A 15,689-nucleotide genomic window follows, 5' to 3' on the forward strand; every position below is an offset into this window, starting at 1 on the left:
ATCAAATCAAATGGTAGTGATGCAGCTCACATTGAATAGTATTGCCCTTACAGAAGTGCCCCGCATACATGTGCACAGAAAAGTCCCCCATGCCTTTCCATGGTTCAACTACGAATTAGTTCACCATGGTCTGTTTATTAATACGCTTTCCCATACCGCTCTGTGCTGTACAGTGCTTGCCTATGCTTTACCCTTCGTTCACTGAGCTTTATTACACTTTGCTGTGTTTTTACTGCGGGAAACTTGTATAAGGGTTAGTTTACCAGGTGAGCATTTGAGAAGGGTACAGTTAGCACACTGTGGTCCCATTCTAACCATGGGATCTTATTGTAGCTGCCCTATACTTGTGCCACCACTGCCCCTTAGTATAACACAGAACCATTATAATGCCCTCATTGCCCCTCAGTATAACACAGAACCATTATAATGCCCTCATTGCCCCTCAGTATAATACAGAACCACTATAATGTCCCCATTGCCCCTCAGTATAATACAGAACCATTACTGCCATTATAATGCCCCTCTCTGTCTGTCTGTCTGTCTGCCTGCATTACCACTGTAAGGGCTCTCTGCATCATCTTTGCAAATAATGTCAACACCACACTGAAGTTATATATATAATTTTTTTTTTTTTTTTTTTAAGTGAAGTGAGGCTGCGGTTTTAGAAATGACCACTAGAGGGGGTGAGTCAATGGAAGTGCTCCGAGTACAGAAGTCTCTGTTGATGTAGATTCCAATCCTGCAGGGCTGTTCCACTCCTGGTCTTTGTTCCAACCCTGTTTAATTGAACCAGTGAAACTTCCATCCAGACCCTGAAGTCGTTCTCATGTTGTCTGTTAAATCTGCAGTGGAACCGCCCTCCCGGACCGGGATGGGTCACCCCTGATGTAGATGGTTTAAAAACGGGCATCATGTTCAATTCCTGCCTGACTCGTTACGCAGAGCCTCACTTTCATCTCTTGGTATCAAAACTGTTTTATAATTATCTTTTAATTATTTATTTTAATCACTATTTAAAATATTTTTTTATTTGTATTTAAAAAGACAGCATTGTTTCATTAGCTACGACCTTTTTAAAGTTGTGTGTGTGAAATAGGAATGCCCCCATCCCCGCTCTTCTTCTCTCTCTCCCCCTATAAATGCTCACCATGGTAAATTTGAACAACAGAGTTCCCCCCCCCCCAGGCTTTCCCCGTGGTTATAGTATGCATTCCTTTAGCCTGGCTTGTTTTTTTAATATGCTTCACCATACCTCTCTACGCTTTACCATGCTTTCACCGTGCTTCATTAGACATTGCTGTGCCCCCCCCCCCCCCTCTCTCTCACGGGCCCCCGTGCTGCGCCTTGTATTTGTGCAGTGTGTTCCTCCCCCACCCCTCCCCACCCCCTCTCTCACGGGCCCCCGTGCCGCGCCTCGTATTTGTGCAGTGTGTTCCTCCCCAACCCCTCCCCACCCCCTCTCTCACGGGCCCCCGTGCCGCGCCTCGTATTTGTGCAGTGTGTTCCCCTCCCCCCCCCCCCCCCCCCCTCACCCCCTCTCTCTCACGGGCCCTCGTGCCGCGCCTCGTATTTGTGCAGTGTGTTCCTCCCCCACCCCTCCCCACCCCCTCTCTCACGGGCCCCTGTGCCGCGCCTCGTATTTGTGCAGTGTGTTCCCCGCCCCTCACCCCCTCTCTCTCACGGGCCCTCGTGCCGCGCCTCGTATTTGTGCAGTGTGTTCCCCCCCCCCTCCCCCACCCCCTCTCTCTCACGGGCCCCCTCTCTCTCACGGGCCCCCGTGCCGCGCCTCGTATTTGTGCAGCGTGTTCCGACAGCGCCCCAGCTCCTTGCGCATGTCGGCCACCTCCTGCCTCAACGCTGCGTTCTCCTTCTCCAGGAACGCGGCTCGGACCGAGATCTGGTTCTCCTTCAACCTCCGAGCATCACGGGAACGCTTCGCTGCTTCATTATTCTTATAGCGTCGCGACCAGTACTTATCATCCTGAGAGAGAGAGGAGGGGGTTAATACAGACTGAGAGAGGATAGAGACAGAGAGAGGAGACAGAGGGAAGAGAGGAGAGAGGGAGAGAGCAGAGAGGGGAGAGGAGACAGAGAGGGGAGAGAGGAGAGAGGGAGAGATCAGAAGGGAGAAAGGAGGAGAGAGAAGAGGGGAGAGAAGACAGAGAGAGAGGGAGAGAGCAGAGGGGAGAGGAGACAAAGAGAGAAGTGAGGAGAGAGGGAGAGAGCAGAGAGGGGAGAGGAGACAGAGAGAGAGAAGAGACAGGGAGAGAGCAGAGAGGGGAGAGACAGAGAGAGGGGAGAGAAAGGAGAGAAACAGAGAGAGAGAGACATAGAGGAGAGGAGAGGCAGAGAGACACAATCCCTCCCGCACACCCCCTCCCCTCTCTCTCCTCATTTTCCCCTCCTTCCTCTTCTCGTCTTTCTCTCTTCTTCCCCTCTCTCTCCCCCCTCTCATCTCTTTTCTTTCTCCCCCTCTCCTCTCCTCTCCTCTCTCCTCACCTTCTGCTCGTCTGGCACCAGCATCTTCTTTGCCTTCTTGATCATGGGCTGTGGTTTCAGCTCCTCCTCTGTGAAGCTGTGTCTCCGCGGGTCGAAGGCCTCCTGTCCCGGGACACTGGACAGAGCCAGATCAGCGGGGTCGGGGTCAAACTTCACCAGGACCTCACTAGGGTCACTCTGCGGGCAGCTGGAGGGGTCAGGGGGCGTGGCCTGGCCTGAAAGAGGACAGCAGGTGAGAAAGTGGATTTTTAGTGCCAAGGAAGCGACTTGACAACACATTTTGATAATTTAGTATATACAGACGTGCTCAAATTTGTTGGTACCCTTACAGCTCATTGAAATAATGCTTCATTCCTCCTGAAAAGTGATGAAATTAAAAGCTATTTTATCATGTATACTTGCATGCCTTTGGTATGTCATAGAATAAAGCAAAGAAGCTGTGAAAAGAGATTAATTATTGCTTATTCTACAAATATATTCTAAAATGGCCTGGACACATTTGTTGGTACCCCTTAGAAAAGATAATAAATAATTGGATTATTGTGATATTCCAAACTAATTTGTTTCTTTAATTAGTATCACACATGTCTCCAATCTTGTAATTAGTCATTCAGCCTATTTAAATGGAGAAAAGTAGTCACTGTGCTGTTTGGTATCATTGTGTGCACCACACTGAACATGGACCAGAGAAAGCAAAGGAGAGAGTTGTCTGAGGAATCAGAAAGAAAATAATAGACAAGCATGGTAAAGGTAAAGGCTACAAGACCATCTCCAAGCAGCTTGATGTTCCTGTGACAACAGTTGCAAATATTATTAAGAAGTTTAAGGTCCATGGAACTGTAGCCAACCTCCCTGGGCGCGGCCACAAGAGGAAAATCGACCCCAGACTGAACAGAAGGATAGTGCGAATGGTAGAAAAAGAACCAAGGATAACTGCCAAAGAGATACAAGCTGAACTCCAAGGTGAAGGTACGTCAGTTTCTGATCGCACCATCCGTCGCTTTTTGAGCGAAAGTGGGCTCCATGGAAGAAGACCCAGGAGGACTCCACTTTTGACAGAAAAACATAAAAAAGCCAGACTGGAATTTGCTAAAATGCATATTGACAAGCCACAATCCTTCTGGGAGAATGTCCTTTGGACAGATGAGTCAAAACTGGAGCTATTTGGCAAGTCACATCAGCTCTATGTTCACAGACGAAAAAATGAAGCTTTCAAAGAAAAGAACACCATACCTACAGTGAAACATGGTGGATGCTCGGTTATGTTTTGGGGCTGCTTTGCTGCGCCTGGCACAGGGTGCCTTGAATCTGTGCAGGGCACAATGAAATCTCAAGACTATGAAGGCATTCTGGAGCGAAACGTACTGCCCAGTGTCAGAAAGCTCTGTCTCAGTCGCAGGTCATGGGTCCTCCAACAGGATAATGACCCAAAACACACAGCTAAAAGCACCCAAGAATGGATAAGAACAAAACATTGGACTATTCTGAAGTGGCCTTCTATGAGTCCTGATCTGAATCCTATCGAACATCTATGGAAAGAGCTGAAACTTGCAGTCTGGAGAAGGCACCCATCAAACCTGAGACAGCTGGAGCAGTTTGCTCAGGAAGAGTGGGCCAAACTACCTGTTAACAGGTGCAGAAGTCTCATTGAGAGCGACAGAAAACGTTTGATTGCAGTGATTGCCTCTAAAGGTTGTGCAACAAAATATTAGGTTAGCGGTCCCATCATTTTTGTCCATGCCATTTTCATTTGTTTTATTATTTACAATATTATGTTGAATAAAAAATCAAAAGCAAAGTCTGATTTCTATTAAATATGGAATAAACAATGGTGGATGCCAATTACTTTTGTCAGTTTCAAGTTATTTCAGAGAAAATTGTGCATTCTTCGTTTTTTGTGGAGGGGTACCAACACATTTGAACACGTCTGTATGTAATTTAAAGGGAAAACGTATCAAACTGTTATATGCTGTTTTTTTTTTTTTATAAATGATGTACATTTTATATACCGTTACATTTTTGTTTGTTTTTATCTGGAAAGTGCTTTGAGGCGATTCATCGTGAAAGGCGCTATATAAGAAATAAAGATTGATTGATTGATTGATTGATTGATTGATTTTTAGTACCAGCGAAGTGTGACACTATCTGAAAACTACTCTAGTACCAGATATCATGTTTTCAAACAAAAATAAAGGTTTACAAGCAAGGAAATGCAACACGATCTGACAGCCTGGCTTGTGCAAACAGAGATTGCTTTAGCCCAGTGTAGTAGCAGGTATCATGTTTTAAATGTGTTTCTTTCAAAACTGCACATTTAAGAGCTCTGCAGTGAATGGGAGTGCAGGACAGGTCAGGTTCAGAAATTCTTGCGTCAGAAACGATCATTAAAAATATACCACTAAAAAAAGGGGCCAATGATAACAAAGCTAGTAAGAGGTAAGAGAGTGGATTTTAAAGATGGTCAGCACTCCTTTGAAGGGAGGACCAGCGACAGTGTTAATACAGCTAATAAGAGGTCAAACATTTCCTTAAATGACATACAGATCATTAAGTTACAGTGACGTGCTTTAGCCAGGAGATGGCAGCACTGCATAAGGAAACTGGATCATCTCTGCTGGTGCATTCAACTGCAATGTCTCTGTTTGCCAGCAGGTGGCAGCATTGTATAAGGAATAGTAACAGATTATCCTGCCTGTTTAAAAACGTGTTTTTTTTTAATTTAATTCAAAGCAGATTAGGAAGGATTTTCTCCAGCTCAAATGCAATTGGTTACAAATAAAAGTTAATTATATAATTTTAATCAAGGGGGGGGCAGTTCAGTCTCAATGCCTCAAGCCTGCCCCGCACTGAGAAAGGGAGCAGCTTTCTCTTAGGGAGTCAGGGAGGGGGTGATCTTATTGAAATAATCAGGAGCAGGGTTAGAAGCTCACACTATACTTCATTGAGGGGAGCTCTGAACCCCAGGACTGGGTGCAGCAGCAGAGCTAGTGTGAGTTTCTAACCTTGCAATATCAATTGAAATTTCATTTTTCTCATGGCGTGAACAGGACTGTGGGGCACGGTCTACCTGCCTGTCTGTCTGTCTCTTTGTCTCTGTCTCTCTGTATGCCTGTCTCTGTCTGCCTGTCTCTCTGCCTGTTGTCTCTCTGTATGCCTGTCTCTCTGTCTGTTGTCTGCCTGGTTCTCTATCTGTCTGTTTCTCTGCCTGTTGTCTGCCTGTCTGTCTGTCTGCCTGGTTCAATGTCTGCCTGTCTCTGTCTGTCTGCCTCGTTCTTTGCCTGCCTGTCTCTCTGTCTGTTGTCTGCCTGGTTCTCTATCTGTCTGTTTCTCTGCCTGTTGTCTGCCTGTCTGTCTGTCTGCCTGGTTCTTTGCCTGCCTGTCTCTGTCTGTCTGCCTCGTTCTTTGTCTGCCTGTCTGTCTGTCTGTCTGCCTGCCTGGTTCTCTGCCTGCCTGTCTCTCTGCCTGCCTGTCTCTCTGCCTGTCTCTCTGCCTGTCTCTGCCTGTCTTCTTTCTTTCCTTCTTACCCACAATCCGGGTTAAAAAAAACTACAGTACCAGAAGATAAATCTTCAGTTTATTTTTTTTAATAACTAACAATAAGAATCCTGCTCTCCATAGCTTGTGTTAGAAGGTCCTCAGTGAGTTTCTTCACAATCGGACGGTGACCTCACAGGTTCTTACCTGGATGTGCCGCCCCCTGGATACAGCCCCCTCCCATCATGCCTTGAGTCTGCGCAGCCCTGCTGCTGCCCCCCGTTTCCACGGCAACGCTGGGCTGGCCGTTGCCGGGAGTGACCGGCGAGGTTGGGGAGGGAGCCCTGGCTAGCTGGGAGAGTTGGGAGAGCTGGCCAGGGTGCTGGGAGCTCAGCTGGGAGCTCTGACTCTGCTGGCCAGACTGGGACTGGCCGGACTGGTTTGGGATGGCAGACTGGGAGTTCTGACTGGGAATCTGGGCCGCCATGCTGGAGGTCTGCGGCCCCATGCCGTTCTCCGTGAGGAATTCCTCCAGGTCCATGTACTGGAGCTGGAACAGCCCCCCCTCGCAAGGCAGGGTCTTCTCCCAGAGCAGCGGCCCCAGGAAGGCAGAGTGAGTCTGTCTCCCACCGCTGTGAGAGGACGAGTTCTCTTCATCAGAGTCCACACCCTTCTCCTTCTCAGAGCCTGCAGAGGAGGGGTGAGACTTCCCATCACACACAGACACACACTGCTCTGATACAGAATATCAGCAAAAGCACAGCAGTAATAAAGCACAGGATGGTAAAGCATAGGGAAGCATTGTAAAGCACAGAGAGGTCTGGTGAAGCATAGGGAAGCATTGTAAAGCACCGAGAGGTGTGGTAAAGCATAGGGAAGCATTGTAAAACACAGAGAGGTGTGGTAAAGCATAGGGAAGCATTATAAAGCACAGAGAGGTCTGGTAAAGCATAGGGAAGCATTGTAAAGCACAGAGAGGTCTGGTAAAGCATAGGGAAGCATTGTAAAGCACAGAGAGGTCTGGTAAAGCATAGGGAAGCATTGTAAAGCACAGAGAGGTCTGGTAAAGCATAGGGAAGCATTGTAAAGCACAGAGAGGTCTGGTAAAGCATAGGGAAGCATTGTAAAGCACAGAGAGGTGTGGTAAAGCATAGGGAAGCATTGTAAAGCACAGAGAGGTGTGGTAAAGCATAGGGAAGCATTATAAAGCACAGAGAGGTCTGGTAAAGCATAGGGAAGCATTGTAAAGCACAGAGAGGTCTGGTAAAGCATAGGGAAGCATTGTAAAGCACAGAGAGGTCTGGTAAAGCATAGGGAAGCATTGTAAAGCACAGAGAGGTCTGGTAAAGCATAGGGAAGCATTGTAAAGCACAGAGAGGTCTGGTAAAGCATAGGGAAGCATTGTAAAGCAAAGATAGGTCTGGTAAAGCATAGGGAAGCATTGTAAAGCACAGAGAGGTCTGGTAAAGCATAGGGAAGCATTGTAAAGCACAGAGAGGTGTGGTAAAGCATAGGGAAGCATTGTAAAGCACAGAGAGGTATGGTAAAGCATAGGGAAGCATTGTAAAGCACAGAGAGGTCTGGTAAAGCACAGGGAAGCATTGTAAAGCACAGAGAGGTCTGGTAAAGCACAGGGAAGCATTGTAAAGCACAGAGAGGTCTGGTAAAGCATAGGGAAGCATTGTAAAACACAGAGAGGTCTGGTAAAGCATAGGGAAGCATTGTAAAGCACAGAGAGGTCTGGTAAAGGATAGGGAAGCATTGTAAAGCGCAGAGAGGTCTGGTAAAGCATAGGGAAGCATTGTAAAGCACAGAGAGGTCTGGTAAAGCATAGGGAAGCATTGTAAAGCACAGAGAGGTCTGGTAAAGCACAGGGAAGCATTGTAAAGCACAGAGAGGTCTGGTAAAGCATAGGGAAGCATTGTAAAGCACAGAGAGGTCTGGTAAAGCACAGGGAAGCATTGTAAAGCACAGAGAGGTCTGGTAAAGCATAGGGAAGCATTGTAAAGCACAGAGAGGTATGGTAAAGCATATTAAAAACATACTAAAACAAGCATGGGGGGGGACTGCAAAAATACTGTGTTAAACTTTTCTAAATACTGTGTTAAACTTTTCTAAGGCATAACATCCATCCTGCACCACCACGGCTGGACATCGCTGGGGTGTGGGGTGTTTCTTATCAGAGAAGAAATCATTTTGCACAGTATTGTGTGGAGTAGAGGTTAGGGCTCTGGACTCTTGACCGGAGGGTCGTGGGTTCAATCCCACGTGGGGTACACTGCTGCTGTACCCTTGAGCAAGGTACTTTACCTAGATTGCTCCAGTAAAAACCCAGCTGTATAAATGGGTAATTGTATGTAAAAATAATGTGTAAAAAATAATGTAATTGTATGTAAAAAATAATGTGATATCTTGTAACAATTGTAAGTCGCCCTGGATAAGGGCGTCTGCTAAGAAATAAATAATAATAATAATAATTGTGATCTAACCTGTGTTACACATGTCTGTGGCAGTGCAACTAGAACTGAAGAGCAGCTCCTGAACTCACAGTCAAAGCAAGACAGACCATAGAAAAATTCAACACAGTATTTGCCTGATTGCAATAATAATAAGCGCTCGGAATGACTGCATGATGGGGGCAGTAACTCTATTTAAACATAAGGGGGCAGCAGCTCTATTTAAACAGCTTTTCAGCTCAAGTGCAGTTTTGCTAGCTGACCACTAGATGGGGCACTAGCGTTATGTTTTAATGGTTAGTCGGGGATTTCAAATAAAATAAATAAAAACCATCTCTCTGTTAATTCACTTCCCTCCCTGCCTTCTTGCTAAGCTGCATCTCCCTGTTGACAGTCAGTTTCTAGACAGACAGACTTGATGGGACAGACAGACAGACTGATAAAGGACAAATAGGACACACATACAGAGAGACAGACAGAGATGAGCAGACCGAGACACACAGACATAGACAGACAGACAGATAGATAGATAGACAGATAGATAGATAGATAGATAGATAGATAGATAGATAGATATAGATAGATAGATAGATAGATAGATAGATAGATAGATAGATAGATAGACAGACAGACAGACAGACAGACAGACAGGACACACAGATGATAAGATTGATCTCTTCAGACAGCTCGATAGATACTCTGGACAGACAGAGGGGAGAGAGAGAGAAGGGGAGAAAGAGGGAGGGAGAGGGGGGTGGAGAGGGTGGAAAGAGAAAGCATAGAAATATAAAAGTGAAAGACGGAGGAGGGAGAAAAGAATTCAACAGAATGAGACAGACATACACACAGACAGACAGACACACAGCCCTACACTCGACAGAGATACAGAGCTGTGTTTTATGGGCAGACAGACTGACAGAAAATCATAAAGACAAACAGACGGACAGACACACTGTAGTATGTATGAGAAGAAGAAAAAATATGAACTACCTTAAAATAATGTACAACCACTCTATTTAAATGATCTCTCTCTCTCTATATATATATATGTGTGTGTGTGTGTGTGTGTGTGTGTGTGTGTGTGTGTCTCAGTGTATGTCAGTGTGTGAGAGTGTCTCAATGCACGTGTGTGTGTCTCAGTGTGTGTGTGTGTCAGTCTGTGTATCAATGTGTGTGTGTGTGTGTCTCAGTGTGTGTTTATGTGTGGGTGTGTGTGTGTCACAGTCTGTGTATCAGTGTGTGTTTCTCAGAGTGTGTGTGTCTCAGTGTGTGTGTGTTTGGGGGGGTGTGTGTATCAGTGTGTGTGTCTCAGTGTGTGTGTGTGTGTCACAGTCTGTATCAGTGTGTGTGTCTCAGAGTGTGTGTGTCTCAGTGTGTGTGTGTCTCAGTGTGTGTGTGTGGGGGTGTGTGTGTATCAGTGTGTGTGTCTCAGTGTGTGTGTGTGTGTCACAGTCTGTGTATCAGTGTGTGTGTCTCAGTGTGTGTGTGTGTGTATCACAGTCTGTGTATCAGTGTGTGTGTCTCAGTGTGTGTGTGTGTGTATCACAGTCTGTGTATCAGTGTGTGTGTCTCAGTGTGTGTGTGTGTGTATCACAGTCTGTGTATCAGTGTGTGTGTCTCAGTGTGTGTGTGTGTGTATCACAGTCTGTGTATCAGTGTGTGTGTCTCAGTGTGTGTTTGTGTGTGTGTGTCTCAGTGTGTGTTTGTGTGTGTATCACAGTCTGTGTATCAGTGTGTGTGTCTCAGTGTGTGTTTGTGTGTGTGTGTCTCAGTGTGTGTTTGTGTGTGTGTGTCTCAGTGTGTGTGTGTGTGTGTGTGTCACAGTCTGTGTATCAGTGTGTGTGTATTTGTGTGTGTGTGTGTGTGTGTGTGTCACAGTCTGTGTATCAGTGTGTGTGGGTGTGTGTGTGTGTGTCACAGTCTGTGTATCAGTGTGTGTGTGTGTGTGTGTGTGTGTGTCACAGTCTGTGTATCGGTGTGTGTGGGTGTGTGTGTGTGTGTGTGTGTGTGTCACAGTCTGTGTATCAGTGTGTGTGTGTGTGTGTGTGTGTGTCACAGTCTGTGTATCAGTGTGTGTGTGTGTGTGTGTGTGTCACAGTCTGTGTGTGTGTGTGTGTGGGTGTGTGTCACAGTCTGTGTATCAGTGTGTGTGTGTGTGTGTGTGTGTGTGTGTGTGTGTGTATCAGTGTGTGTGTGTGTATCAGTGTGTGTGTGTGTGTGTGTGTGTGTATCAGTGTGTGTGTGTGTATCAGTGTGTGTGTGTGTGTGTGTGTGTGTGTGTGTGTGTATCAGTGTGTGTGTGTGTATCAGTGTGTGTGTGTGTGTGTGTGTGTGTGTGTGTATCAGTGTGTGTGTGTGTATCAGTGTGTGTGTGTGTGTGTGTGTGTGTGTGTGTATCAGTGTGTGTGTGTGTATCAGTGTGTGTGTGTGTGTGTGTGTGTGTGTGTGTGTGTATCAGTGTGTGTGTGTGTATCAGTGTGTGTGTGTGTGTGTGTGTGTGTGTGTGTATCAGTGTGTGTGTGTGTATCAGTGTGTGTGTGTGTGTGTGTGTGTGTGTCTCAGTGTGTGTCTCTCAGCTCGAGTTCTTACTTATTAGCGAGCGGCGCGGGTCTGCTTACCTTTCCCTTCGCCGGTAATGCTGTCTTTCCCCCGCGGCTCGGGGCTCTGTTTCACCGGGAGTTGGAGGAGAGACTTGAGGCTGGCCATGGAGCTGGGGTGCGCTCCGTGAGCTCCGCCGCCCGCCCCTCCACTCCCGAACTGCGGGCTCAGCCCGGGCAAGTCCGGGGGGATCAGCTGGGATATCGGTCGCGCCATGTCGATTGTATTACTATTTGTAAATTGTATGTGGATAGCGATTTTCTTTAAAATGTCGCGTCTTCGAGTTCAACGACGCGAGGAAAGGGTTCAAAAGACGGAGAGTATGGTTCAAATATATCCACTTTGAAAGGAAGGAGAACCGGGTACGATGGACGAAAAAATAAATATATACAATTTTTTAAAAAATAAATAAATACATATTGTTTTAATGGTATTATTTCCTTAATTCAAGACCCGGGATACAGGGTAAATCCAGCTTTTACTTTTAAAAAGTGTACAGCGTTTAAAAAAAACAAAAAAAACATGAACAATTATTTTATTAATTTTGTATTATTTTTTTCGATTTTTCTGTCAAACTCTCGATGCCAGCCGCGAGGTCAAGGTTTTAAAAGCAAGAGATAAACAGAATTGGTCGGATGCGATAGAAAACGAAATAAAACAAGGCAAAACAAAAAGGAGAAAAATATAAAACCGATCCAAAACCGATCTGCAGCTGGCAGACTCGCAACTTACATTATGGATCCGAAGCTGCTGTCAGCTGCAGCGAACACGGGCCCGGGCGTTGACGTCAGAGCTCACGGGTTCGTTAATATTCATGAGCGAGCTCTGGCGTTCATAACGCCCGCCTCCCCCGACTCGCCACGCCCATTTTGAAGCCTGGTCGTCCAATCACTCGAGATTAATTTGCATATCCCCCTGCCCCCCCTCCTCTCGAGTTTTCTTATTTTTTTAACCCCTTGTTGTTTGGCGGTACAGTACAGTGCACAGGCTTCAGTAAGCACGTGTAGTTTGGGGTCGGCTTGTTTTTATAATGTCAAGCTATTGCAGAAGCCGAGTTTACTGGTGTATACAACAACATAACATACAATACAAATACTGCAAATGTTATTTATTAAAGTTTCCTCCTTATGTAAAAGTATTAATTTCGTCAGAGAAATAAATAAACGTTTGTTTTTATGCTGCAGACAGACAGACAGACAGACAGACAGACAGAGCCCCACAATCCTGTTCAGTTCGACGCTACAACATTATTCCTTCTTCTTGGTGTCAGCTTACTATTTAGATTAGACTTCTGTGTATTCTGCTTTAGCAGAAATAAAGATTATATATATTTATACGTGTCAAAACGGTACATAAACACAATGCACGGATCGCTAGTACAATACCATAGCTAAAAGCCTTTCTCAAACATCTTACAGATATTTGTCACTATAAAGAATATATATTTATAAAATATAGTTGGTCTTATTTCACTGATGTGTAAGACACGTTTTTTTTCAAAACCACATTTTGTAAGGGTTTTTATTTACAGGCACCGTAGCTAATCAAATCCGTATTCTATTCTACATATACGCTGTGAGTCTACACAGTTCCTATATGTTTCACAGAGGTTAAAAGGAGTGGGTTTGAATTTCAGTACTGTCCCTGCAGTATTGATAATAATTCCGGTATGCTGCTGAGCGTATTGACCCTTTAAAAATCGTCTCTCAACATTTTAAACAACGTGACGCTACACGCCTCAGTTCCCCGGCCATGAAACGTGACTCGTCTCTGAACACTCCCGCAAAAAAAATAGACGCTGTTTCTTTAAGACCTTATTCTCACGCGCACACATGTCACCAGCACGCGTAGATCATCCCCTAGTCCACCGCCCTCGCCCTCATTGGTCCAAAGTAGGTCATGCCCCACCCCTGGCAGGCACGCATTGGGTAAAACTAGGTCACTGATCCCGCCCCTCCTTTTCCCATGCCAAGGCCCCGTGAGGAAACATCAGCAACGTGCGTGCGAGAGAGGGAGCGAGGGAGCGGATCAGTGTGTCCTGCCAAAATGTTTCTCTTTTAGTTTCCGCGGGTGGGTGTGTGGTTACCGTATGCCCCATTAGTTTAATGAGATTCAATTCCTTCTCAGTTACTACATTTTGACAGACACACAGTGCCCCACAATCCTGTTCAGTTCTGACACTACAGATTGGGCCTCAAGTTTTGCATCACTAAGAATTTTGTGAGTGAGACATATTATTATTATTATTATTATTATTTATTTCTTAGCAGACGCCCTTATCCAGGTCAACTTACAATTGTTACAAGATAACACATTATGTTACATACAATTACCCATTTATACAGTTGGGTTTTTACTGGAGCAATCTAGGTAAAGTACCTTGCTCAAGGGTACAACAGCAGTGTCCCCCACTGGGGATTGAACCCACAACCCTCCGGTCAAGAGTCCAGAGCCCTAACCACTACTCCACACTGCTGCCCTAATAACAAATCTAATAAAACTATATGAACTAATTTAGATCTTTTATTTAACACCATGCAGGCAAAGAAACTACAACATTTTATCGCAAAAGTCTACCGGAAGCCACAGTAGTAGTACAGTATTTCATAGTAGTAGTACAGTATTTCATAGTAGTAGTACAGTATTTCATGTTAGATTTCAGCATTTTGCAATTTGTGACAGCTTTCCCTCGAATACTGTGTGTGGAAAACTACAAAGTGGTGTGAGATTCAATATGTTAACATAACATTATTCAGCAGGTTTCATTCAGCTTTATGCATGAAAATTAGTTAATTCTACAGGATGATGCAAAACTTTTGGCCAGAGCTGTAGAATATGATTCCTTTTGGTGCCTGTTACCTTACTACATACTTCCAGACAGACAGAGCCACACAATCCTGTTCACTTTGATAGAAACCCCATGAGAAAAATGTCACTTGATATTGCAGGGTTACTGAAATGATCAGGAGCCAGGAGCATGAGCAGGGTCACAAACTCACACTAGCCCTGCTGCTGCACCCAGTCTTGGGGTTCAGTGCTCCCCTCAATGAAGTCTATTATTGAATTGATCAGGAGCCAGGAGTTAGAAACTCACTTCAATCACATTAGAAAGTGTTCGTGTCAGTAAGCTTCTGTGCAGTATTGAAATGTTCTGCCATATAATGCAGCGCAATCTACCACACAGAACAGTGTTTACAGCTCTCTCCTGTGTGCTTAATGGATGTGTTGTTCAGGTACAGTAGAGTGTATATTGAAATGTTATTAATGAGCTCTATTGGAATCAGTGCATCTCAACACTTCTCTGTGTGTTTAATGGATGTGTTGTTCAGGTACAGTAGAGTGTATATTGAAATGTTATTAATGAGCTCTATTGGAATCAATGCATCTCAACACTTCTCTGTGTGTTTAATGAATGTGTTGTTCAGGTACAGTAGAGTGTATATTGAAATGTTATTAATGAGCTCTATTGGAATCAGTGCATCTCAACGCTTCTCTGTGTGTTTAATGGATGTGTTGTTCAGGTACAGTAGAGTGTATATTGAAATGTTATTAATGAGCTCTATTGGAATCAGTGCATCTCAACACTTCTCTGTGTGTTTAATGGATGTGTTGTTCAGGTACAGTAGAGTGTCTATTGAAATGTTATTAATGAGCTCTATTGGAATCAGTGCATCTCAACACTTCTCTGTGTGTTTAATGGATGTGTTGTTCAGGTACAGTAGAGTGTCTATTGAAATGTTATTAATGAGCTCTATTGGAATCAGTGCATCTCAACACTTCTCTGTGTGTTTAATGATTTTTTTGACAGGTTACTGCAGATTAAATGATAAAGTCAAACCCCTGCTTCTTGTCACCTACCCTGTGGAGTGATATTAACAGTGTTATCATGAATTCTTGGTGATTTAGAGACCTCTGCTGGACAAAATTGTCAACTGCATGAAAAAGAAAAAGGATCTTAAAATGTCGGGATCATTTCACCCTTTTTGTGTTGAGTATTATTTTATTTCCTATCATTTTTCTGTAGGGAATACTATTATGATTCACCTGCCATAGCACTGTCAATAGAGTGCACACCATGGGACTGATTCACCTGCCATAGCACTGTCAATAGAGTGCACACCATGGGACTGATTCACCTGCCATAGCACTGTCAATAGAGTGCACACCATGGGACTGATTCACCTACCATAGCACTGTCAATAGAGTGCACACCATGGGACTGATTCACCTGCCACAGCACTGTCAATAGAGTGCACACCATGGGACTGATTCACCTGCCACAGCACTGTCAATAGAGTGCACACCATGGGACTGATTCACCTACCATAGCACTGTCAATAGAGTGTACACCATGGGACTGATTCACCTGCCATAGCACTGTCAATAGAGTGCACACCATGGGACTGATTCACCTACCATAGCACTGTCAATAGAGTGTACACCATGGGACTGATTCACCTGCCATAGCACTGTCAATAGAGTGCACACCATGGGACTGATTCACCTACCATAGCACTGTCAATAGAGTGTACACCATGGGACTGATTCACCTGCCACAGCACTGTCAATAGAGTGCACACCATGGGACTGATTCACCTACCATAGCACTGTCAATAGAGTGTACACCATGGGACTGATTCACCTGCCATAGCACTGTCAATA

The 15,689-nt window shown here is 44.9% G+C and overlaps 1 protein-coding gene across 1 annotated transcript; it reads right to left on the minus strand.

Moving 5' to 3' along the window:
- Nucleotides 1–1,723: 1,723 nt before the first annotated feature.
- On the minus strand, nt 1,724–11,813 carry LOC117409952 (hepatic leukemia factor). Its single transcript, XM_059018580.1, has 4 exons — nt 11,048–11,813; nt 6,181–6,660; nt 2,500–2,714; nt 1,724–1,981 (listed from the first exon to the last, which is right to left on the minus strand). The coding sequence occupies exons 1-4, from the start codon at nt 11,241–11,243 to the stop codon at nt 1,766–1,768; spliced, it is 1,107 nt and encodes a 368-aa protein (XP_058874563.1). The 5' UTR covers nt 11,244–11,813; the 3' UTR covers nt 1,724–1,765.
- Nucleotides 11,814–15,689: the final 3,876 nt, after the last annotated feature.

Source organism: Acipenser ruthenus, chromosome 60 (assembly GCF_902713425.1).
Source record: "Acipenser ruthenus chromosome 60, fAciRut3.2 maternal haplotype, whole genome shotgun sequence".
Classification (NCBI taxonomy): Eukaryota; Metazoa; Chordata; class Actinopteri; order Acipenseriformes; family Acipenseridae; genus Acipenser; species Acipenser ruthenus.

What these genes read in the sequence shown, in the direction of transcription:
- LOC117409952 (XM_059018580.1), bottom strand. Translation starts at nt 11,243, where the DNA reads ATGGCGCGACCGATATCCCAGCTGATCCCCCCGGACTTGCCCGGGCTG. An exon ending in CCAGGGGGCGGCACATCCAG is followed by an intron (nt 2,715 to 6,180) that starts GTAAGAACCTGT and finishes GTCCTCTTTCAG; the next exon opens with GCCAGGCCACGCCCCCTGAC. An exon ending in TGGTGCCAGACGAGCAGAAG is followed by an intron (nt 1,982 to 2,499) that starts GTGAGGAGAGAG and finishes TCTCTCTCTCAG; the next exon opens with GATGATAAGTACTGGTCGCG.